This window comes from Dromaius novaehollandiae, chromosome 5 (assembly GCF_036370855.1).
Source record: "Dromaius novaehollandiae isolate bDroNov1 chromosome 5, bDroNov1.hap1, whole genome shotgun sequence".
NCBI classification, from domain to species: Eukaryota; Metazoa; Chordata; class Aves; order Casuariiformes; family Dromaiidae; genus Dromaius; species Dromaius novaehollandiae.
The window spans coordinates 9,214,048-9,239,329 of record NC_088102.1 but is presented as its reverse complement, the minus strand read 5'-3'; the positions used below and the strand labels follow the sequence as shown (position 1 = coordinate 9,239,329).

The 25,282-nt window shown below is 46.1% G+C and overlaps 2 protein-coding genes across 4 annotated transcripts in view; both read right to left on the bottom strand.

Annotated features, from left to right (window-relative positions):
• Positions 1–559: 559 nt before the first annotated feature.
• On the bottom strand, positions 560–5,814 carry AKAP5 (A-kinase anchoring protein 5). 2 transcript variants are annotated; one of them, XM_064511968.1, is made up of 2 exons: positions 5,724–5,814; positions 560–4,232 (listed from the first exon to the last, which is right to left on the bottom strand). In XM_064511968.1, exon 2 carries the CDS (start codon positions 3,722–3,724, stop codon positions 2,489–2,491), a length of 1,236 nt encoding a protein of 411 aa, XP_064368038.1. In that variant the 5' UTR covers positions 3,725–4,232; positions 5,724–5,814; the 3' UTR covers positions 560–2,488. The 2 variants fall into 2 exon arrangements, with proteins under 2 accessions (XP_064368038.1, XP_064368039.1); XM_064511969.1 differs by lacking the exon at positions 5,724–5,814 and adding an exon at positions 5,046–5,459.
• A 3,086-nt stretch (positions 5,815–8,900) lies between these two features.
• Positions 8,901–25,282, bottom strand: part of MTHFD1 (methylenetetrahydrofolate dehydrogenase, cyclohydrolase and formyltetrahydrofolate synthetase 1) — a 46,305-nt gene continuing 29,923 nt past the window's right edge. For both annotated transcript variants that reach the window (XM_064511954.1, XM_026114088.2), the window contains 11 exons: positions 24,362–24,502; positions 21,786–21,854; positions 21,324–21,435; positions 21,008–21,147; positions 20,607–20,648; positions 19,452–19,552; positions 18,341–18,518; positions 15,671–15,778; positions 14,289–14,441; positions 10,064–10,172; positions 8,901–9,880 (listed from right to left, as the gene is read on the bottom strand). In XM_064511954.1, coding sequence (XP_064368024.1) covers positions 10,083–10,172; positions 14,289–14,441; positions 15,671–15,778; positions 18,341–18,518; positions 19,452–19,552; positions 20,607–20,648; positions 21,008–21,147; positions 21,324–21,435; positions 21,786–21,854; positions 24,362–24,502 — 1,134 coding nt within the window. In that variant the 3' untranslated portion in view covers positions 8,901–9,880; positions 10,064–10,082. The remainder of the gene's footprint in view (positions 9,881–10,063; positions 10,173–14,288; positions 14,442–15,670; positions 15,779–18,340; positions 18,519–19,451; positions 19,553–20,606; positions 20,649–21,007; positions 21,148–21,323; positions 21,436–21,785; positions 21,855–24,361; positions 24,503–25,282) is intronic.

Below are 25,282 nucleotides of genomic sequence, written 5' to 3'. Positions count from 1 at the left end.
GGCAGCCGTCCCCCGGCGCAGGCAGCGGCTTCATTAATGCAGCAAACAGGGACAGTGACCACGATGTGTGTGACTGTCATTAGACTTCAGAGTTAACATTCTTGCTGGGATTAAAATTTGCCCTCAAGGGGCACAGCCCAAGAGCAGGAGGTTTTCCTCCCAGCTCAGCTCCAGCACACAGAGGTGGGAAGGGACAATTGCCTTTAATTCCAATTTACTAGCAGCTAGGGAGTCAGCTCTGGCTACAGACAATACTTCCAGTTTAGTAATTTCAAATGCAAAACATGTCTCCTTGCCATCTTCCCCTTCTGTATCCACCATGCTTATCTTTCTTTTTCTGTAAAAAAAAAACCATCTGAAAGGGCTGGTTTTGTGTATTTTAGCCAAAGTCCGCTTTCCAGCTACATGGAGTTTCACCTCATTGCAGAAAAATTCTTTTAGCAAAGAACTGCACCCATCACAATTTCCTGCAATAAGAAGTGTGAAAGTTGATCCTCCTCTTAAATGTTAACCTGTAGCGTCGCTTTAAGAAATGTGCAAGAAATAATATATCCTCTGGTTAGCTTCTGAAAAAAAAACCACATTTAATGTAAGGATTTTATCTGGTTGCAAGTTAAAATAGCTAATTATTTTAATACCACCCGACGAGCGCTAACAAGAACCATTTCTTTGGGAAACAAAACTACACGGGTGAAAAAACATCAAGGGAAACTATTTAGATCAGCCTGTTCTCTTGGAGCGTTTGATTATTTGGGGTTACCCCGGAGGAAACCTGCACGTGAGGGCTCACGCAGGGACAGCGTCTTGCATGCAAACACCTTCGCCTTGACTCGCAGCTGCTGGGGGAGAGGTCCCGCAAGGTCCCGGGGCCGCAGCGACCCCCGGGGCTCTAAACAGCCCCCGCGTTTTAATGCACTTCTGGTGTCACAGGAAGGAAAAACGCAATATTTGTCCGAACCACCGCTGTCTACCAGCAATTTTCACAGCACAAACGCAGTTGGTTTCTGCTGGGCTTGGTGCTAACTTGAGGGAGAAGCTGTCTGATCCCGCTGTAACCTTCCTGGGCGGGAGTTACACTATTCAAACACTCTTTTCTTGCTGCTGATAGGAAAAAGAAAAAAAAAGCTGTAGAAAATGAAAATATTCCAAATGCCCCAACAAAGCACACATGGGTGACGCGTTGGAAAGTGAAGCCAAGTCGTCCCTGCCGAGCGGAGCACCGGGAACGCCTGGGCCAAAGCCCCGGCCGGGACAGACGGCTGCGAGGCTCCGAGGTTGGGCCTCAGCCCAGCTGCTTTCAACCGCTGGTGGGGAAAATGGTCCTCAAAAATAATCCACACTTCACATCCTCCAGCGCTTTTGCACAAGCAAGCACACGCTCCCCTGTTTCCTACGCGATAGCAGATTTAACTGGTCTTTCTCCAAAAGACTGAAGTTCTGCTGAACGTTTTTATTAGCGTTTAACTCTCTACCCAAAACGAAGGAGTGCAGAGTCGTAATTAAGCCATTAACGGCCGCTATCATCTATATTTCTTCTGTAAACCTGAAAGAGCAAATAGCATTAATACTATTGAAAACAGTAGTAATGTTCTTCTATATTTTCTGCATGCTCATGAAGGGCCTTGAGAAATTAGGCGAAAGACATTTAAAAAAAAAAAAAAAAACCTCGAAGAGCCGCAGCAGGACGCGCTGGCCTGCTGCCACCCCGGCCGCGAGCGCTGGCCTGCAGGGACGAACCCCGGCGCTTGCAAAGCCGTCGGCCGGTGTGAAGCCGTGGAGGAAAAAAAACAGAGCAAACTGAGTCACCTTGGTGATACCTGTTTCAGTCTACGCGCGGCAGGTTTTGAGTCCGCGCGCGGTGAGCTGTGGTCCGAACAGGCCAGCATGAAGCACAAAGCCATCAATATTGCAAATACACTGAATTATCAACACTTGATAGCTTATTAAACAAACTCATGGGGGGGGGGGGAAGAGCATTTTTTTAAAAACACCCTCAGATTTGTTTCGGGTTTTCCTTGCACGGGCGCGAGCTGCGGTGCTGGCTGCTCAGCGGCCTCCCAGCACCAGGGAGCTCCTCATCGATGCTTGAAACGCAGCGGCATGCCAGGTCCGAGGAGCATTTGCAGCCCCTGGGTGTTGACCCGAATCCAGATGCTACGCTGGAACGAAAAAAAAAAAAAAAAAGAAACCTCTCGGTGCGCCCACGAGGGTCACTGAGCGACTGCCAAAGAGCGGCGGCTGTTTCTGCATCAGCTGAGCAATGGGCAGGGACTTTGCTCCGCGGCGCAGGCTGACGGCCCTGCAGCTGTAGGCAAATTGCCACCACGCACACGTAACCCAAATCTTTAAAAGGCCCCTTTCCTCCAGGCCACCAGCCAGCAACGCGGTGCGGCTCTGCTTGGTTCGGCCGGGCTGGAAACGGGCAGGCTGACGGGGACGGAGGCAAAGCTGCCCGGCCTGCGGTTTCGGGACGGGGACGCCCCCGCCGTCACAGAAAGCTGTTGTGCTGGTGCTGCTCCAGCGCCATCTCGTTGAGCAGCTGCTCCACGGACGCCTGGATGGCCGCCTTCACCAGCGAGGACGCCGTTTCCACCAGCAGCAGCTCGTGCTGCTCGGCCGCCCAGCCGCCCGGCCCGTCGTCCTCCGCCTCACCGCCGCCGCCATCGCCGTCCTTGGCCCCCGCGCGCCCGCGGGGCAGCCGGCCCGGGGAGGCCTCACAGGCCGCGTCGGAGTTGGCGTCATCGTCCGACTCGGGGGTGACGGTGATGACGATGCCGGCGCCGGCCACCCGCGGCCCCGGCGGCTCTGGCCTCGCCGCGTCGTCGTCGTCTTGGCTCTCCGCCGCGGCGCCCGTGCCGCCTCCTGCCTCAGCCCCCTCCGGCAGCTCCTCGCCGGCGGCCGCCATTTCCTGCTCCACCACGGCGCCATTGGGCTGCTGCGCGGCGATGGCGGCGCCTCCGGAAGCGTCTTCCCCCTTGTCTTCGTTGTCCACGGACCGGTGCGGGCTCCCGCCAGGCTGTTTTCCTGGGGCGGCCCCGCTGGTTGCCGCTGGCTGGGTTATTCCTGGTGGAGGGACGGGCTCCAGGTGTCCGCCGGGGCTGGGCTCTGCTGACGTCTCGCTCTGCGCAGCGGCACCGGCGCTTCCCGCAGCCACGTCCTGGTCGCTCTTCCCCGCGGGGGCCTGGTCAGGGGGTTCGGCTTCGCCCGTCCGCACCGGCTCTCCCGGCTCCGCGCTCGTGGCGCCGGCCACGTCGCCGGCTTTAGCGCTGCCCTCCGACTCCTCCTCCGCCTCCGAGGCGCTGGGCCTCCTGCGGGCCCCGGGGCGCCGCAGGCAGGGCATGGCGCACCCCGAGCTGCCCCGCCGCCTCGCCGGGCCCCGCGCCCCAGCCTCCTCCACGCTCGTCGCTCCGGCGGCCGACGGCGCCTGCCTCCGCCGGGAGCAGCCCTCCTGCCGTCGCCGGGGCCGCGCCAGGCTCTTGAGAGCCACCCAGGCGCCCCGAGGTGATCGGGACCGGCCGGCGGCTGCCGCCTCCCCCGGGTCGGCATCGCAGCGGGCAGCAGGGTCCCCTTCGCCCGCGGCCTTGGCCTCCGCCGCCCGCTTGCGGGACGCCGGCCGCTTCCCGAAGCACAGCGCTGAGGGCTTTCGCGCCCGCGGCTCGGTGCCAGGGCGCCCGGGTGCCTCCGCCTCGCCGGCGCTCTCCATCTGGATTTCTGCCGCCGCCATGGCAGCGCCTCACCCCGCGGCCGCACTGCCCCGTCAGCACCGCCAGCGCCGGGCGGTCTCCTCCGAGCGGCTTTCCAGGCGACGTCTCCGCGCTCCCACGAGCGGCTGCAGCATGACGCGCCGAGCGGGTCCGACGGGGCCGTTAAGCCGGCTTCAAAATCGCCGTCTCGTGCTCCATCCCACTCACCGGCCCCTCTGCGGAGGGGGCCGGAGGGCCGTCGGAAGGGGCTCTCCTCGCCCAGCCGGCCAGCGCACTCCCCAGGGCTCAGCCTAGCAGCACCGCTGCTTCATTGCCGGTCTCATATACATATATGTATTTTTTTCCTCCTAAAGGATGACAAATCAAGCCAAGGGCTGATCATTTTTATTCACCCCGGGGAGCTGCAAAGAGCCTCCGCTCCCAACGCCATCGGTGCTGTCATGGTCACTGGGGCTTGGGTCAAGGCAGCGGTACAACCAGAGCCGGCAAGCAGCCGCTTTCTGCCCCAGTGGGCTGCGTCACCGGCACCTGCAATGAGACAAAAATGACAACGTATTTAAAAGTTCGGGTATTTTTTTCAGAACAGCTCATTCGGGGCGGTGAACAAGGCATGATGATGCAGCTCCGCCGTCACTTGCGCCGTAGCAGTTCTTCCGCTGGGCAACATCAATATCCAAAGGCAAAACAAGGCCGCTTGTGTGCCAACCTCGTTACGTTCCCCCACGGAAAATACTATGATGTTCTGCGGTAAAAGCAGTGTTGTTTTTTTTTTTTAATTACCCAAGCTATGGCAAATACATAACACGCGCACACATTCCCATGCATAATTTGCTTCCCCCACGGTTAGCTAAATCTTTCCCCCACCGCTCCACATGCACCCACCGCTCCAGCTAGGGAAATCACACCCCGAGACGGTAGATATTTTTATCTTTAAAGCACCGTATGACAATATGCAAAACAAAACAAGAAGAAGCTTGTGGCACACAAAAGAGAAGTCACATGGCACGAAGAAAGCTTACTTATACTACGTGCACGTCTTCCATGGCAACCTCAATTAACACTGCATGTGCTCATCAAAGGACATATGCAACCCTTTAAAAAACGCTGCCTCCCAACATCATGAGAACATTTTTGGAAATAAAGTGCAAACGTGTATTGCAGCAAATAGCCCAACTTCTTGGTGGCCGTCTCAGTGACTTCAGGAAATTCTTTATCGATATTTTCCACTCTGCTTTTAATTAGCTTAACCCTCCTCCCCCCAAGTTATTGCACCTAGTAGCTGTCTCATGTAACGCAACCTGGCTACGGAAAAGCGATAAAACAAGGGAAGGAAAGCGGTACTTTTTAGGCAGCTCCACTGCCGCTGGTGATTACTGCTCACAGCGGCACCAAAGACTTTTGCACCGACTGTTCGTCGATATTTATTCCTGAAATTCCCGCAGGCGCCGGCAGCAAGTGGTGCCCACTTGGCACGAGCCGCGTGGGCAGCATCGGCCTGGTGGCGAAGCAGGGACCGTCCTGAGCCGGGCGAGGAGCAGGTGTCTCCTCCAGCATCTCCGGCACGTTTTCACGGGTGGGAGCGCGGGGCGGGCGGCTCGGTGGGGCGTGGGGTGGCGAGGCGGCGGGGCACTCCGGCCTGCCAGGCTCTCCGGGGTGCAGGAGGGACGGCGCAGGCCGGCTGGCAGCGATGGCCCGGGGGTCTTGCTCCCTTGCTGGCTCCACCGCATGAGCTCGGCATCTTCTGCGAGGCTTTTTCCATCTTTTTTTTTTTTTTTTTTTTAAAGCAGAGATTTAGCTGAACTGCCCCACGCCCGTGCGAGGGGGCTGCAGGTGCCGGCTAGAGGCAGCGGCGCCCTCCCCGCGCCCCCGCGCCCGCCTCCAGCCACTGCAAGTTTTTCAGCCCCCGGAGCGGCCCCGGGAGCCGCCGCCGCTGCCGCCGCCCAGGCTCGGGGCCCCCGGCCGCAGCCCCCGCAGCCCCCGCCCCGCCCGGCCCCGCCGCGGCCCCCCGCGCGCCCTCACCTGCGCCGCCGCCCCCTGCGCCGCTCCGCGCGGCCCCTGCGCGGCTCGCGGCTGCGCTGCCGCCGCCTCCCCGCGGCAGCCGCGCCCCCCGGGCCGGCGGGGAGGGCGCTCCCGCAGCCCCCCGCCCCCCGCCGCGCGGCCCCGCCCGCCGCGCACGCGAGCGCTGGGGAACGGGGGGCCCGGGCCCGGGAGCGACCCGCCCCGCTGGCTTGCGGGGAGCAGCCCTCACCCTGCGGGGCTGCATCCCTCCCTTCTCACAGCGCAGCATCCCTCTTCTCACAGCATCCCTCTCTTCTTGCAGGGCAGCATCGTTCCCTTCTTGCAGGGCAGCATCCCTCCTTTCCCTCGGGACAGCATCCCTCCCTGCTCCCGGGCCAGCCTTCCCCTCCCAGGCTGCACTCAGCAGCAGGCATGCAAGTTATAAACTAAACGCAGTGCCAAGGTCTTCCCAGGACCTGAGCTGTTTTTCCTTCTGGAGCTCAACCCGCAGCAAGGTGCGCTGTGAGAGAGCAAAAGCTTGCCCAGGAGGAAGGGACCCGCTAGGATTTACCCGTCAGGGTTTCCCCAGCAGCACAGGAAGAAAAGGGGTCTTGCTCCTGGCAGCTGTCTGTTGTCCTACCTGAAACGTTTTGCAAGGAGCTACCCCTTCAGCGCTGGCGGTAAGGGCAGCGAGGTCTGGGGTTTAAGCTAATCCTTGCCCGTGAAAACAGTTAAAGTCCCTCTTTCACGTGGGCCTTTTTTTCTCTCCACAGCCTCTGAGATTCAACTTCAAAAAATTGCATCTCCAGCTGTTATGATTGCTGGGAGGGCCTCCAGAAAAAGGACTACCAAGTGCAGCTGATGAACTACATGGAGCCATAGTTTGAGATGCCTGAATGTCCCCATTCATCTCATCAGGGAGCTAACTGACGCCCACAAAGCGTTTTAAGGATTTTAACTACTTCACAGCACGTCTGCGCGTAAGAAACCAGGCAGAGCAACGTACTTTGAACCTGCAAGGGGGCTGCCAGGGTAGAAAAACACACATTGCCTCCTCTCTCCTAGCTAGTTCGTGGGGAAAAAAAGGTACAAAAAGGGATCAAAAGGGGATCCTTTGACTGAAATTCCAGCCAACAGGACATAAATGTACAGTATAGCAGCAAATGAAGCAAACACAAAGAATCGTCATTTTAACAGCTCCCTATGAGATGTTTTTGCTGGTGTTCACTCAGGACAATAATCTCCGTTTGGAAACGGCTCCGCTCCACGGGGTGCTCAGTGCATTTCAGTTACGATACACTTCTGCACTGAAGACTATTTTCTCCTGTTTCATTTGGAAATAGGAGGAAGGGAGTGAGGAAAGCAGGTGGAAGCAGAAAGGATTGCTAACTTGGGTGCGTTACTTCAGCGTTGGCATGAGGGAAGTGGGCTCCAGTCAACTCCCTTTGAAAATCCCTCGCATGGCACTCAATTCTGCCACTGCAGGAGAAGATGGTGACATCAAAGGGTACGATACAAGAGAAACGAGGAACATAGTGCAGTAGAAAACAGAGGATCTGGTCAGAAGACACAGAAGCTTTCATGCCTCAAGCATGGTCCTGGCCAATCTGTAGGCTCTGATGTTCCTTCTGTGCCCACACGAAGCATCGGTGATGTGCACAAAGTCAGCCAAGCGGTACCTTCTCCTTTTGCCCCTTCTGCTAGTCAAAAATCTGCCTTATTAAGAAATAAATGACATGATGCAAAACTCTCATTATAAGACAGCTAGGGGAATGGATGATCATTACACCAGCTAAGGGCTCTGGACCCACAAAGAGTCCAGAGAACAAATCCCTACATAATTAGTTTTTCCTCCAAGCAACAGGGAGAGAAAACAACCTTCCCATATTTAGTTAAAAGAGATTAAATGTTATGTTCTTTGTGTCATATCTGGTAGGGCAAGAACTAATTGGCATATTTCATAACAAAGGAGAGAGTTAAGAATAAACAAGCTATTTATAAATCAGTCCTGCAAGACCTGAAGTAGGGACACCACAGAATACACCTCCTACTACGTTCAACGTTAGAAAAAGCATCTGCCAATAATCTCTAGAGATGTTTAGGGTGATTTTTCCATGTTCTTTGCTGCTGGCCACAATGGTTTGTTACTGCTAGTCCCCTGGTATGCAGCAAAACCTTCAACAGTTGCATGCCTGAGCCACAACCTTGCCTCACTGCAGGAGGTGGACTACAGATCTCTCGAACTGTCTTTCTCAACCACGTGTCTGAGATCTCATGCTAAGCTAAAAGGAGACAAATCTGAGCATAAATTTGCACTTCTCCCATCTTTCATAAGCATAAAATGAAGGTGGAAAACAGAGCACTTATAAGCAAGCAATGCAACAGGGAAGCCTCTGCAAGATGAGAGAAGGCAGATTAAATGTAGGAACTGACAGCAGCCTTGGCAGCATCAGCTCTAGCAATCTGCTCCCCAGGAAGGCTTAGCCAAGGTGGCTCAGGTGAAGAGGCACTTCCAGCAGGGATCGGGGAAAACTCCTTCTGACCCCATGCAAGTGGCCTGTGCATGCTCTGGAAAACCTGACTGCCAACTCCTCAGCTGAATATCATCAAAACAAAAATTTTAGGAGGCTGTGAATGTATCTCAAGTGCTCTTACGACAATTTAAATTATTCCGTCTTTGCTTCTGTGACAACCAGGTAATTTTTATACAATTATTCTCCCCTCTTGAATAACTTGCTATAAATAGTATCTGCGTACTACAGATGCACGCTCACATTGGTGCACACCTACACCACGCTTCTCCCAGTTCTCACCAAAGTCAGAATGTTTTTAGATTCAGCTCTGCTGCAAGCAGATGGGCCTTGCAAGTCGCGGTGGAAAGGAGAAGCCAAAAACGTCTGGCTGCAAGCAGGGCAGTCACCAAAGTTAATAGAACTTGCGCCTTAATTCAGGTCTTTTGCAGTCAACTGTGAGTATCTCAAACCTACTGAATAATTTGGGTGGTTTATTTCCTATAGACGACATGTGCCATCCAGGAAAGGAAAGGAGATTAAACGCACAGGGATGCACTGCAGACAACCTGTTACCGCAATAATCACTTCCACTTGCCAATACTGCAATTGCTGCTGTAGACAGTTTTTCACAGAAGTAAGTTCTACTTCATTAATCTCAGTGCATATATTAAAACCCAGAAAGCACTTGAAGGATTTACCAATTTATTCGTATTAGTTAAAAATTTGGCAGCAATTATATGTTTATGTTACAAAATGATTTTTGGCCTGCTATGACAACATCTCTTACAAGTGACTTTATCACTACTCTTGCTGTCTCTGTTCACCAAAAAGGTATGTTGGAAACAAGGCTTGTGAAGAGTGTAACAGTACTTATTGTTGAGCAGGAAAAAACTGTTCAAAAGACACGTTTTGTACAAGCTCCTCTTTCTCAGCATCATTTCACAGCCACAGATGCAGGCCAGAGACCCAGCCTCTAAAGATTCGATATCCAGAGGTTCAATTTTCATTAATAATACAAGATAGTAGCCACAGCTGGGCTTTCTAAAGCGGAAATTTTGATATGGCTCAGGTGTCTGGAGGGATAATTCACAGCCGAAGCTGGTGGTGAAAAGTTCTGGAGAGAGATGAGATGTAAAGGGATCCTTCCTCGTTCCCCACTTTGAAGTGAAACTGGTGTAGCCTCACAGCACACTGCGAGTTCTTCCATAGTGCAAGAAATGGAATACAGAATTCAGTATGGCAAGCAGCAATATACAGTGTACAAGACTTCCAAAAATAATACATATATATGCCACAAAAACCCTACAAGTTAAGACAGTTATGCCCCAAGGCTGTTCCAAACAACTCCAGGTTTAGGATTTTTCATTATTAAAATCATCTTTCTGCATCAAAAGATGTAATTAAAAACAAGTTTTTCAGCTACAATTATGAAGCAGAAAGTTTGTACAGGAAGTATACTTTATAGACTTAGTTTCGTCTACTAGCTTGTGATATAGTAGTTTAAAAATTATTATGGATTAAAAAGAAGTGTTTGATTCTTTAGCACTCCTCCTCCCAGTCACTTCTTGCATTGTATTTCTCAGTCATATCTTGTTTTGATTATAAAAATATATATAATCAGGGCACAGTTCCATTTATATGACTCATCAGGTGTTCTTCTGGGTGCTAAAAAGAAAAATAAATTTAATTACTATTCTATAGTACTGCAGGCAACTTTAAAGCTGAATTATTATCAAATGCCATTTGGAAACATATGGCCTAACATGAGATTGGTATAACTCCATTACTTCAAGATGAGAAATAAAGCCCAAATAGTTGAAAGCCTTCTAACCTAAACAAGGCACCTACCTTTTGTTGATAATTCTTTTCAAAAGAGCCCCTTTACTTCTCCTGACACTGGGTCCAAGTCTACATCAAAGAAACACGGTCTTGTAGGAAGTCCTGGCATAGTGCTCATCTGGACAGCAAGAGACAAACTGTTAAAATGGTAGCAGCACAGCTTCGCGTGAAAGATCTAATACTTAGAGAGATCATGACGGCAACAGCTGATGCACCTCCTTGCACACAAACATACCAGCTGGATGAGGGTCATATACCATTTTGAAGTGTACGACAAGAACCAGGGACTCCTGGCTCAGTAGATAGAACTGGGATTTTTTTGTGGTGAGGATTCAGTTTGGCTTCTGCCTCTGCCAGTGACTGGGGCCAAGATTTGGCAAAGTACCTAAACATCCTGCTGGCTTCAACAGTTAACTATTAGATGTTAGATGAGTCTTTATGGATGTTGCCGCGCTGACACAATGATGGATTTCAGCAGTTTCCTGGTGATTAAAATGAGGATGCGTTTTTGAATGAAACTCCCACTAGTTATAAAATCCCAGCTGATTAAAATTCTTTAAGATCCTAGAACTGGAGCCCTTAAATAAATTGGAATTATTATTGTTGAGAAGAGGGTTTCAGTAATTTTTCTAAAATGGAATTAGGCTTAAATATAGATGGACAAGTCTGTTTTCCTGACTGGAATCACATAACCTACGCACTGTTTGCAAGACCTGCAAGTCAAAATGGTTGTGCAGTGGCAGAAGTGAAGCTGGCAAAACAGCTGCCTGCGCTACGCCTGCCTCAGGGCAGTCCACTCAGGCTGTCCCACTGCTCAGTGCTCACTCTCAGAGCCATAAAATGCAAGGCCAGTAGGGACTACATGTGGTCCGATTTACTGATGCAGATTATTTCCCCTTCCCTAACTCAGCATTTAGCCCAGCAGCACGTGTAGGCTAACACAGACGCTCTACAGAGATGGGCACTTCGTGACCATGCTTGGCATTCTGCACCAGTCGTCATCCACCTCACAAATAAAAATCCGGGGTCTCATTTTCCATCTGCATCATCTGGCCTCAGCTTCTACAATCAGTAATTGTTATGCCCTTTTCCATTACATTAAAGAGCTCTTCAGCAACCTAGTATTTTCTCTCTGGGCAAGTGTTTTGTACACTAATCAAATTTCCTCCAAATCTTCATTTTGATAATAAGCCAAGCAGCAGGGAGGCAAAGCTTAGATTAGGCATTTTCTGCAGTTCTCAAAACTATTCCGGGAGCTTTTGGAATCCCATCCCATTTTCCTAAGTCACTTAAAAGTGGTAACACCAGAGCCCCCATGCAGCGTACCACTGCACACCTCAACACTCCTCACGCGGAGGTAAAAGTCACTTCATATCTACCTTCCGCTATATACTCTAGGAGCGCACAGTGCCCTAGCTCTTTGTCACGGCCGCTGCTTTCCAGGACAGAGAATAGTGGACTATGGATATGACCTTCATTCCTTATCTTCGTGTTAGGCTATATGAATATTTTGCGTTCAAGAGCCAAGGCATTAAGAGAACCAAAGCAGCCTGGAAGGATTTCCCTGTTCTCACGACTATTATTGCAGAGCAAGGAACTTCCTATTTATTTATGTATTACTGGAGAAACATACAGCTTTGGGCTGTAGATCTCCATCTACAGATTCAGAGAGCCAAGGCAAGAGTTGAGTCAGTGACATTCAATACAGTAGGAGGTGCCATATTGCTAAATATGGGCCTAACTTATTATTTCTTGCACTTTCTATTTTGAAAGGAAAGGTCAATCTTCCTCCTTTCCTAATCACAGGGCAGCCCACAGTGGCTACTCTGGAAGCAGAAGCAGAATATTTTATCCCTGAATTTTTATGCAGGAAAGAATAATTTCATATTAGGCTAGCAATTTTCTGTACAAGTGTCTACAATGCTTAATGCACTCTGTTATTCTCAGAGCTAAGGAAACGGACTTTTCCTCCACTGTTCTCCTTCCCTTCAAAACCACATGCACTGAAAAAGAATGCAGGGCAATTCTCACCATTTACCTACATTACAAAAATTGGATCACATGGATGTAATCAATCTCCTTGCAGGATTTCAAATAAAAATAAAACTAATTAAGAATGTATTGTTTGTTTCACTTGTGGAACTTCTGAAAACAAGCCATTTAGGAACTCAAAACCAGAGCTGTCTGAATACATGATTTTTTCAATTCGCTAGCAGCATCAAAGAAGAAAGAAACCCAAACAATTTGAGTCATATGACTTCACTTTCATTATTTTTGATGTTTAAAGTTAAATGTAGGTAATCTTTGAAATTATGTTTCCTTTAAAATATCAAAATATTTCATTAAAGTGTAACTGCTTAAACTTTGACCTGGAAAGGAAAAAAAACCCCAAACTCAGAAGCTCACAAAATTTAAAATGAGACATACCTTTGCGATTTACTCCAGACAACATGAATACATAAGTATGGGCAATGAATTTCAACTCAAATTTCTCATACAGCTCTAGGCAGTGGCTTTTTCTGCTGCATTTTCAGTTCACAGTTCAATGACTGCTGCTAAATATTTACTTTCAGGCTAACACACCTCCTGCTGAATGGGTTAAAAATTGTGGTCTGAAATCAGAATGCTCTGGGTTGCTTTTCACAAGGACATCCCTTCCCTGGCTTTGTAGGCAGAATAAGGAGTGAATTTCATGTCCCTAATCAAAAGACTTGCTGTTAAATCTGGCAGAATTAACATCATGATTAACTGCATGTCCAAGAAAGCATTAGAAAACTGGGGAGGAGCGGGAAGGAAAGAGTCCAACTTCACAGAGAACCAATATATCTGAGAAAGAGCCAATTATTAGCTTGGATGTCTGAAAACATCTTTCTCTTGTGTAGCTCATTAATGCTGTACATCCCTTCCTTCTCCAGTGCTTATAAATAGCTAAAAAAAAAAAAAAAAAAGCATTGTTTCGATTAAATCTTGGCTTGCAAAAAATATAAATAACATAACACGTACACTATCTTTCATTTCATCCCAAAGCATACAGTGCTCTTTATAAAGATGGAAGAGCCAGACTTTAATCAGGATGCGGTTATTTTACTTATCTTGGGTAATCTGGAAACTTTCTTTCTACCTTTTTTTTTGGTCAAATTAAAAGAAAAAGATATCCAATGTTTAGCTCTAGGAGAGTTAGCATTTGAAGGAGCAAGGGACCCAACCCTTAAATCAGCAAATTTCAGCCGCTGACCCTTGCACCCTCAATGCTTTTGAAAGATGGTCCAAAAAAAACCAAGCGTGTGCCAGCGTGAAGTCGTCAGCAAGCGTGATGACTTCAGGAAAAGGTATAGATCCTTAAAATACGGTACTTTCAAATAAAATAAGGAAAGTGATAGAGAAGCTTGCTCCAAATGCTCCATCCCCTGAAAAAACGTAACAACTCACTTAGCAACATTTGTCCAGACTAGATTTCCAGTGGTTCCTTTCATCCTGACTTTCTTTCTTCGGGCACAAACCTGAATGTTAGTGCATTTTGCAGGTAACTCCTTTTTTCTGCCATCCCATTCATATCAAAGCTATTCCAGGATTCTGCTTCCATTGTAGTTACTCCCCCTCCTCTGGACTGACGTTATGCCAATCATCTCAAAGAACAGAAACTAAACTCAAGGGCACAGTGAAATGGACTGCTGTAACCGATGCAGGCTGAACAGCAAACAGATGGTCAGCAAAACCAGGGGAACCAAAGGGAAGGGGAGGCTGAGAAATGATTGATAGTGCAGGTCAGCTTCATTTTGGAGGTGTCTCATCAGAAGCTGTTTGCTTTGTAGGCTTTGAGGGAGTTGTGTAGTTTTACCCTAATCTGCTGGTGCACACAGCCTTCAGCTGCAGTACTACCAAGTGTTTTAATCAGGAATGCAAAGTCACAAATGCACTCAGGCGGGCCACAGATTTCAATTCATTAGCTACAGGACTCACCTTTTCCTCAAAAGCCAAGAAGAGAGAGATGTGGGACCTGGGGATTGCATAGAGGGTTGCTCATGTGTTCAAAGAGTCAGCTGGTCTATTTTAGCATCTCTCTTCCCTTGTGAAAAAACCCTATTGAGGACATAACACACTGAACTGATACTGTTAAAATATTATAAATAACATGGACTCTCCTCCTTTAGGGTATCTGTTGTAAATGCTTAGTGGAATGCACATGAAGATTTTTTCCTCACCCCACAGTTTAGCGTTTCACTCAGTCACTTACCGTTCCTACCAGTGGATACAGGAATCCAGCACCAACGCTGGCTCGAACGTCTCGGATTGGCAGAATGAAACCTGTTGGTGCTCCTTTTTGTTCAGGGTCATGAGACAATGACAAGTGAGTTTTAGCCATGCAGATTGGCAGGTTTCCAAATCCCTGAGGGAGGCAATGACATGGGAGCGAGAAAGAGATGCAAAGAAAGAAACAACACTGGTAACCTTTCTTATACACAAATGTAATTGCTCAGTTCTGCCACTCTCTGGGTTATCAGGCCATTTTACTTCCTTAGCAGTTGCTTCACCCACAGCCTGTCAGATCTGTTGACTATTTCAGGATCCCTATTCCTTCCCCCACCTTCTAAGTATTAAGGAAAGAACAACCACGGTCTCCAGCACAGTCAGTTGAGGAAAAGGTTAATAACATGGAAGTGTTAGATATACAACCTTGATATCTAGCTTACTTTCTGCTCTCTCCCAGAAATGTTATTTAAATAGCTCAAAACTAAAGTTCTTGTTCAGCTGAGGTCGGTTAACTGGAAATGTCTGATCAAACTGATTGCAAGTTGTCACGAAGCAGGAATTACATAGCTATGGTATGAAAGACCTACAGAACTGTAAAGGAATATCCAAGATATATGAAAAGGAAACTATATATCCCAGCACAAAATGGACTCTAAAAGCAAAATTATTCAAGCACATTGTAAACAAACAATCACTGGTTCTCACACTGCCCTTCTCTTCAAAGCCCTTTACGTATCTTCAGTAATGCAGAAACTATCTGAAAGGGAGGCAAATTCACAGGAACACCATGCTAGAGAAAGAGAAAATGGAATGCAACAACCAGAAAGCATCGTATTTAACAACCAGATGCCAGATAGTATAAAAGTATAAAGGATAAAAGTAAAAGCATAGGAGTAGCCATTTCTTCACAGGAAGCATTATATCACCTGTGGGACTCTTTCCCCAGCATATCTGTGACTGCCAAAAGTTCACATGGGTTCAAAAAGGATTAGGCAACACAGTAAAAAAAACAAATGATCAGAGACTATTTAGCCACTTGTAGTCCTCTAATTCTCAAACTGCTGGAAAATAGGAGAGTGCAGTAGAGAAATATCACTAAATCCTCATGCCCTTTTCTCTCCATACACTGTTAGAGATGTGTACTGCAGTGGGCCAGATGTACTATCTTCTCTACTAAAAGCCAGCACCAGTTTCTCACCACTTGTACTACTACCTCTTCCTCTTCTGCCAGAGCAGCATCCAGCAGGCCCTGGATAAGATCCTCACTCAGATCATATCCCCTTTATACACAGTTTGAACACCACTGTTATATATGAACATTTTAATGAAAGCATCACTGCGTATCTGACGGCTTGGAAAACTCACCTGCTTAGTGTACAAGGTGACTTTCTCCTGAGCTTCCGGAAGCAGCTCAATGTCACTTGCCCCATAGATCTGCTGTGCAATAAGTCTGATCTTATCTGTAACAGGGAGCTAGGGAAAAAAAAAAAAAAGATAGGAAACTCAGAGTGGCCAAACTACAAAGAGCCATAGCATCACAGTAGCTTAATGGCCCTTCATACATGCTGTGCAATGCAATGCCCACCTGCAACTTCAAGAGCTATTCCCATTTACTATAAAACAAACCTATATAATAATTTGAGGATTTTCAGAACAGGTTTCATTTATCTTGTTGCAGCTGATTCTCTGGATAAGAGGACAAATAAAACTAGTTTACTATAATCAGAAACAAAAAGATACACATCAATATTTCTGATAAGCTGTTCTTACATGTTAATTGTCCACCCCAGAAGAGATGCTAATTTTCTCTCGAGTTTAAGTCAAAAGCAGTTTTTGATAAAATACTAGTTACAGTTACAAGAAATAAAAGCACAAATAAGACAGATCAGAGAAGAAAAATCTAAAGCATTTGTTAAGGAGCTAAAATAGATATAATGATATGCCTCTGTACTTCATTATGTTCTTGAATAAATGCTTGCTATTGAAGAAGGATTCAAGCTATAACCTGGGTGTCTGACAGCAAGCAAAAAGGCGTCTGGAGAGATTCTTCATTTGCATGAATCTCACTTCTTGCCTATGTTTGTCCTCACTGAAGCAATCCACAGCTTTTAATGCAAATCTCTCATAATAACTTCCCTGAAGAAGAGAATCAGGCTTTGGAAACGTGGTTAACCTGCTTCTCTCCTCACCCCCACTCTCCCCCTCCAAAAAAGAGGAAAAAAATTGGGGGCCCTCACTAAAGGTGCCTTCTGCTGCCTCTAGATTTTCATGGTTTGGCGCCCAGCACTTTCTGAAGAGGTTGGTCTTGTTAAGTGAGAGAAGCCAAAGAGCTGGACACAGAGAACATTTTCCTTGAAATCACAGGTTGATTTTTACAATTCTCACTTGTTGTTGCCACATCATAAATATGAATTTAACTCCCTGATCAATACTAAGCAGGGAACTATCCAGACTGCTCTTGCTCTAGGAACAAAGGGGAGAGGATGTCGCCAGTCATGCTGCACTCTTTCTGTGGCAAGTAAGTAGAACACAAACCACAGAAGCAGCTATGGACACACAAGGTATTTCTGGGAACCTCTCTAGGGTATGTAAACCTGTCCTAAACCTGTCCTCTGCACAGTACATAGACGAGTGAATGGAAACTACGGCCATTTTTGAGGAAGACTTTCTAAATCTCTTGGGGTTGCCATTCAAGCCCTCAAAATTTTGTGAGTGTAAAGAGTTTGAGATTAAGAGCAAAGTAGGCTCCCCAAGGTTAAGAGAAAAAAAAGCCTTTGAAGGGGCAAATGACAGACGAAGAACATTACTATAAAATAGTCTTACAGGTACTCTGTATACATTTTCAGTTTCCTGTGTTATCTTCAAAGTACCACCATTTGGGACAAGCAACTCTCATCTTTCCCAAAGTCTTCCATGATTATTTTGTAGCACAGAAGAGCAAAGTACAGTCAATTCCAGCTAGCTGCTGGGATAAAGAAACCAGACAGGGTAATTCCATGAACATCAATCTGTATTTGCCTCATGCCTGGTTTTTGACTTGAAGGAGACAGACAATGACCCAACAGCCAGCTGCAGCTTGAATGTGTAAATGAGACTTTACAAAGGCATAAGACACCTCAGACAACTGCTGTCCTAAGCAAAACTTCCCCCAACGCCAACTTCTCTCTCACGTGGACTCTCTACAGCCTACCAATTTACAAGCTGCTGTTGAAGACTTTCTTGCTACTGAGGCATCAATGTGATCTTTCTTTCTGCTGTTTAAAAGGTTAAGCTCATATCACAACTTGTCCCCTTGCTGGGCTGCAGGCATTATGTTCATTGAACTGTCAGGGACTTCATTACCTCCAGGTCCTCTGTCAAATCTGCCCAAGAGCAAAGTCATAAGAAATACACACGTTCTCTTCTACTTCACCTGTGCTGTGACTCCATAAGCCCCATTTGCAAAGTAAAAAAAAAAAAAAAAAAAAAAAAAAAAAAAAAAAAAAAAAAAAAAAAAAAAAAGGACACATTCTGTTTTGCAGCCTGGTGTATGGATCCTCATCCTAACCATGAGGTATACCCTCAAGCTCTCTGGTAAGGCAGCAAGTTCAGTAAGGTTTGTTCCAGTGCATCCTCTGACAGGAAGGGATGTCGCAGTTCGAGAAGTAAGCTTCCTCACCCTGAAACGTGGCTGCCCCAGTAGAAACCTGTTCATCATCTCTAGCAGGGTCACAGCAATATCCTTCAGTGCCAAGAGTAAACAATATTTCACTTGGTAGTCAAAAAGACATGAACTGACAGACTAGGTCTTTGAGGCTGGTGCAATAAGTGTTAGCTTCTAAAAACAATTTTCTTCTCAGCTTCTCACAGCAGACTTTCAGGTGACCTTCAGCAGCTTAAGCCTGTGAAACTAACTAGTACTCACCTAATGCACAGAGTACTTCTATTCCACGTCATGATGACTGATTGCACTTGACAACAAACTAAAATGCTTTCCTAAGCTAAGAGTGAAATGAAGGACTAAGTATGGCCCTCTGTGATAGTGCAAGTTCTTACCTCCACATTATAGAGGAACTTGAAGTTGCTGGGAGCCTCTGATGCTCTCTGAACAGCTTGGGCCAGTGCAGCTGCTCCTTTACCTCCCTCTGCCCAGTGAGTGCACTCCACAGCATCGAATGCTCCTGCTTCCTTTGCCAGTTGTACTACAAGGGCCAGCTCAGCCTTTGTATCTGTTCTGTAAAGAGAACAATTTGCATACACGCATACACACAGTGAATTAGCTGCTTGCTTTAACCATTCATCTCTCTTGTCAAACAAGACAAATCACAGAATCCAGCCATCAGGAAGCCATCTCTACATTTAGGGATTATCCACGACAAGCCTTCACCACCTCGGTGAAACAAGCTACTCCACACAGGAGCAAGCAACAACAGGTAGCTCTGGAACTACATGTAGAAACCCAAGACTGACTGACAGAGCAGCGTTCTACACTTTCTGACATTTCTGTCCCTTACTGGCAAGGCAACTCCTGTTTTCAGAAGTAAACCCAAAAAGCCATTAGTACTGCTGATTTAGAGGTGCTAGGATGTGCTATATATCATGTGCATACCACAAGCTAAAAAACCAGAATTGCTCTAAATCAGCCAATATACATTAGTATGAAAAATCTTTAGTTGGCTATTCCACTGCAATTGTTATTAGTTTTAACACACCAGTTCAAAGCTCTTCTGTTTGTATATAAAAAAGAGACAACAACAGAATTTACTTCCTCTGTAGTACAATATGGAAAGCTCTAAGCGCTTCTTAGCAGAGTAATTATTCCATACAGCAGATCATTGACTGCTGTGCGGTTTACAGAACAGGCACTTCGTCATCTTTTAAGCACTCAGATTCCAGATCATCACAGGCATCTTTTGTCCACGGTAATTTCACTAGTCAGGGTGTGAGCGATGGCAGTTTAATAGTCACTGATCTTAAAATCCTTGGTTAAATTATACTAAGGAATTCATTTGATATAACTGAGCAGAGCTCCCCTATTCATCCTTCAAGCAATGCAAGATGCTGCTTGCAGCAGACGGTATATCAACAGTACCAAAACCAAGAAAGTTTAATTTACATGCAACATCTTTTATTCCCATGGAGCACCTCCACATCCCAGCTCACTTACTTGAAAACATTCACAGCCACTACTACTGGGACACCAAAAATCCGGGCATTTTGGATTTGCTTGCTTAGGTTACTACAACCTTTTGCCAAGAGTTGAAGATTCTGTAAAGAAGACAGTCAGCAGAGGGTACATCTTACAAGGGGCAGTGGAACTTTTGCTCCAAAAGCACTATGTCCACAGCTAATGATAGAAATGCCAAAATAGGAATAAAAACAAAGATAAATTTTCACAGTGTTGCTTTCTGAACAGCCTGGACCAGCGCAACATCATCACCTTGTTGAATGGCAGACAGGAAGAAGACCGACTATATCTAATGACTCCTGGTTTCAGCTGCCCAGCCAAGATAGAAGGAATCACTTTTTACCATTATTGTTATTCTAAACTGTCCAAGTTAAGATTTATGCTGACTAATTCCCCATACTAAAGCCTCATTTTCCTCTGTGACACATTCCTCTGTGTATTAAACATCATTAGCAGCGAAATTTGTTTTGTGGCAACAATTTTAGGTTTATACATATTTACATTTTGCAGCATCAGAGATTATCATGGAAGTCTGCACACTTTATCCCTTCCTATGCAAAGTTTAGTTCATACAGAAGCTCCACATGTGAAAAAGCTGCAACCATATAAAGAGAGCCAGACCAATTATCCAAGTGTACACAACCATGCAAAGAACAAGGTTAGAAGCTGAGACTTTAGTTTCCTTTCCTCTGCTTGAAAAGAAAGGGGTAAAAAAAATCTGCTGCTACTAAGAAAACAGTAATTAGACAGGCACTCTGAACATTTTCAGAGACAATATTTCAACCAAGCAATTACTCTATACTGAGAGGGTCAGGGGACATGGAACAGATATCACAATGAAAAATTGCGCGCACAGACAACTGTGTGAGCTCAGAAGAAACAAAAAGCTCTGAACACTGGCTAGGTCAAGTACAATAAATGCTTGAAAGAAAGAACAGAGCCAAAGGATCATCATAAAAAAAATAAAAAATAAAAAAGGGAAGGGGGGAACATTACGGCTTGTATGAGGAAGCATTTCCCCAGCAGCTAAAGAAAGGACACACGCTAGCTATTCAGGCATGCATTGCATGACAGTATCTTGTAATAAATGCAGTTAGTTGGTCAGCTACCATATAAATATTTAAAGAAGGTTACCTCTTCTGTGTACTCCTTTGGTAAAGGTACCCCAGCAGTGACCTGGAGGGGAAAAAAAAAAAAAAAGAATAAAAAGAAAAAGAAAGAGAGGGAACCCCAAAAGATTTTTATTCATAACAGCAATTTCGCTCTGGATTGTTCTTAAACTGAATCAAGATATAAGACACTACTTATGGCCAATGCACAAGTGTCCCAGCATGCAAACACTTCATTACAACAATAAAACAAATGTAGCATACTACATGAAGCAGCTTGCAGCCAACAAAGACATATGGATTCCTTTTACAACAGCAAATCTCAAGACAACACAAGCCCATCAAACCCCACAGGGCTTTAAGTGACTGGATTGGAAAGACCATCAGCACCTCGCAGGCCTAAAGAAAACCTTGCCTAGTACTTACTGTAGGGCCTCCTCCATGCATTTTCAGAGCTCGGACAGTGGCAACCAACACCACCACATGAGGCCGGAGACCAGAGTAACGGCACTTAATGTTGAAGAATTTCTCCATGCCAATGTCTGCACCAAATCCTGCTTCTGTAACTAGAGCAGGGAAAAACAAACAAACAAAACCACTCGTGAGAGGGTGCTGTGCAAGGTCAGTGCTCTGGTTATATAAATCAGGAGCTTGTTCCAAGATGAAAAACAAAGACAGTCAAGATTAAAAAAAAAAAAAAAGAAAAAAGGCAGCTCCCTCCCTGCAAAAAGCATACACTTACCAACAAAACCATTTTTGCCCACAAGCTTCAGTGCAATTTTGTCCGCCAACACCGAAGAATTCCCATGTGCAATATTGGCAAAAGGTCCAGCATGAACAAACACTGGTGTTCCCTGGAAAAGGGAAAGAGAGGGAGGGAGGGAAAAATCAGAGAGTAAAATTTAGCAAATCTGCAGCACTTCAGAAGCTAAGCACCACTTCCTGGTACTAAAGACAACAGAATGGAGACACAGCAAAGTTTAGTAGGTTTCTTCAGGAACCATCCCACAAACCAAGAGCAGACCTGGAAAGAACCCAGCCTTCTCTTCCAGCCCTGAACTTCAGGTAGGAAACCACAATAAACAATAAACAGCTCTAAGCAGAGCAATCCCGTGCTGATTTGTGAAGAGTGAACTAGACTGGTTGCTTCTTGGCTTTAAGCACGTACACATAGCAAATACTTAAAAAGCCCATCTGTGCTCACCTCTAGTGTCTGCATGAGGTTTGGCTTAACAGCATCTTTCATCAAGACAGCCAGAGCACCAGTCACTCCCTAAAGGAAAAAGACAGAAGAGCAGTCAGTTCCCAGATCTACCAAGGGCCTTCAGACAGTTCCTATGCAGCGCCAAGGCTCTGCTTTTGTCCCAGTGAGCTTTCAGGAACAGTACCAGCTGTTGCTCCAGATACCTTTTATTCTAGACCACCAACACTGCCACTTCAGCATCTTGGCTCTAAATATGGGCAAATGTGCATAACCAACCGCTACATCGTGGCCAAGTCTCTTGTGCAGAAACAACTTTTAAAGTGAACCCTTGTGCTTCTGAGAAAGACCATCTGGCATCATGAAAGGCAAATATTGGAGTCTCTGTTTCCTCTTAAGTGTAGCTCTATGCCCTGCTGCCTCCTGCAAAGCAAAAGCTTGCGACTTCATCCACACCCATCCCAGGAAGGGAAAGGAGTGGCTCGGTCATCCTTGCGACTGACAGTCCATTGGAAACTTAGCTGGCTGCTACCCACCCCTTCCAAAAGTAACTAGAACTGCTACCATGCGCACTAAGCCAAATGTTCAGAGCAGTTATGAAAACCTTCAACCGTTATTTCCTTTCCTCTTAATTTCAACTGGATTGCAGCACTCAATTATGTGAAAGATTTTTTTTCTAAGAAACTCACTGCTTTGTTTCATTAGTTTCAATCCTTCCAAAAGAAAGCTTCATTAACATTTAATGGAAAAGCTTTAAGCTTCAGTCATCTCAAGAATAATGAAACCACAGAGCCAGATTCATTTCTATGATGACATTTCAGGTCTGTGTCACTCAGTGGCACTTCAATACATCCCCATCTCTAAAAAGCCTGTAGTCAGTTTTTGCTTCCACATTTCTTCCCAGCTTTTTTGGGCTTTCTGGTAACGCAGTTGTGACATTGGTGTATAACAGCAGAAGGACCTGGCCTCGGACATATCATTCTGCCAATGTGACCTGTGCAACCACAATGTTTCTGCCTGCATAAGGAGTGTGTAACACAGTCCTAACAACACAAGCCAGCAGCTGCATCTGCAAAAACAAGTATAACATCCAAGAGAACCTGCTGGATAGATCTGACACTATCCTCTGCTCTGCAGTTACAATTAAACATAACGAGGTTAAAAAAATTCAGTCTTGAGTTGAAACACTTCTATTACCCAGACTCTACCTAAAACTCATAAAGCAACTCCCTATTCAAGGGCCATCTGCACCTATTGCTGACAGGAAGCAAGAGAGACTTTCTCTTAACAGGGGTTAACTGAGGCACTCAAGGTTAGACTTGCAGCATGTTAGCAGTATGAACTGAAACATCCAAGCTGCTTACAGAACTGAAGCATGCACCTTCCCTCACTCCCAACAAATGTCTCAAATCATGACATTTACAGATAAAGAGTTCCCAGCCTAATCATTTTTCTGCAGGGCCAGAGTTAGACCATGTTGCTGTTTTAGTATTTCTCAGGCTTATCCTGGAAAGAAAAAAAAAGCAAAAATGGAGAGAGAGAGAAAGAGCTAGGAGCTTTGTGTTGTGTCCCATCTTGCTAGGAACATTGATCAGGATACCCAGCCTGTGGATTCTTCTGTCCCACTGGACAAGCACACGCAAAGAATGCAGGAGAAACTCCATTAATACCGCATCATGCTAACTTGCAAAGCTAAAAAATCTACTATACAGGACAACAGGAAGCACCAATATTATTTCTCTATTGACCAGTGAAACAGTCCTGAACCTGTTCTCTGTCTTGAGGCACAGTGGCAGGGCACAGTTCACACACACAGAGCTCAATCTGCCTCCCCTCCTCCAAACAGGGTTGCTTTCTCCAAAGCATTTATTGCAAGACGTGCCTGGGGCATAGGCTGAAGCATTGTTTGGGAGAGTGGTAGATGACACGCTCCACAAATGTGCCAAGAACTGGATTAACAATTATCATATGGACAACTGCAAGATAGTGCTGCAGCTTGTGCCCTACCCTTGTTTTACGTACCAGTAACAGACATCACCAGTTCCACTATATTCAGCATTTCACCCATTGGAAATAAGGGATTTATGTCTCCGCGCGACGTCTGGTGGAAGCCTTGCACTTATTTGCAAAGAATTCAGCTTTTATAACATTGTCTCCCAGCAGAAGATATTTCATCAACTGTAATTAAACTTGCACAGGCTTTGTTTCTGCTCAATGTTTTTCTCCCTCCAGGGAGCCTGAGAAACAGGATGGCCAGCAGGATGCATTTTGAATTCTTCCTGTTCATATTTATACTTCTTATCTAGGTGCTGCCATGTATTTCCCCATTAATTCCTATGGTGCTGGCTTCAACCTGACATACAGCACATCAGAGCCCCTCGTCCATGCCCAGATCGCATAAGCATACACTCTGCGTAAAGTCACAAGCCTTCACTAAATCTAAGGGCTAAGATTTCACCCTTAATCCTTGATATACTGAAGTCTTTTCTGTATATAACCATCTCTTTACACTTTCCAACCCAAGGCTTTCAGATGTAATAGCAGGCGTTTGGCATTTAAGGACTGAATGACTCACTTACAAGGTCATCTGCTGTAACTGGTTCTCCCCTCTTGCTGGAAGCTACTACCATTCTTCCCAGTCGTGTTCTCATATCATCCAACCCATCAGCGAGTGCTAAGACTGCCATGATTTCACTGGCCACCGTGATGTCAAACTGAGCCTGCAAGAGATGAATAAACACTGTGAAAAGAACTCATCATAATTCCCTAGCAGAAATCTTTACCTCCATTAAATTCTTAGAAAAAGGCCAATTATCATCTTAAAAAATACACACGTACATACATAAAAGCAATCTAAAGTATTACTGTCAGAACATACTTCACTTCAAATATGCAGCTGTAAGCTAGAATTTTTTCTGCAGCATGAAGTAAAAACTACTTATTCCATTGCTATCATGTGATTCTCTCCTGGTACATAAATTAGTGATTCATGGAAAAACGTTTAACACCAAACTATATTTTTGAAGACTGAGCTTACCAACTCATCTGACCATCACTAAACAGTATAACATACAACAAAATCTAGCAGATTCTGTAGAAAATGAAGGGTAGAATTCATCTGACATAACAAAGACACCTCCATCTAAGCTAGGCACTCTAGGGACCTTTTCTAGTCAATAAAGAGGCTTTTTGAGCACAATCCATTTGAACTATTAATTTGACAGCTACTTAAGGATGAGAGGAATCACAGCTCAGATAGCCTATTTTTCTCTATCGATTATACAGTAAATCTAGACAATGAGCTCAGATGCAGTGTCTAGTTTTGGCCAGATGCATCCCACCCAAAGGGTCTGGAGTGCTAAGGTTAGCAATTGCCATGCATCGTATTTGCAAGGGGTATTTGTGTATCACTGTTACTGTGCCACAGTCATCCCAGTTCAGGAAGCCAACATACAGATCAGGGAAAGAGGGGAATGGACGATAAAACCGAACATAGCCCT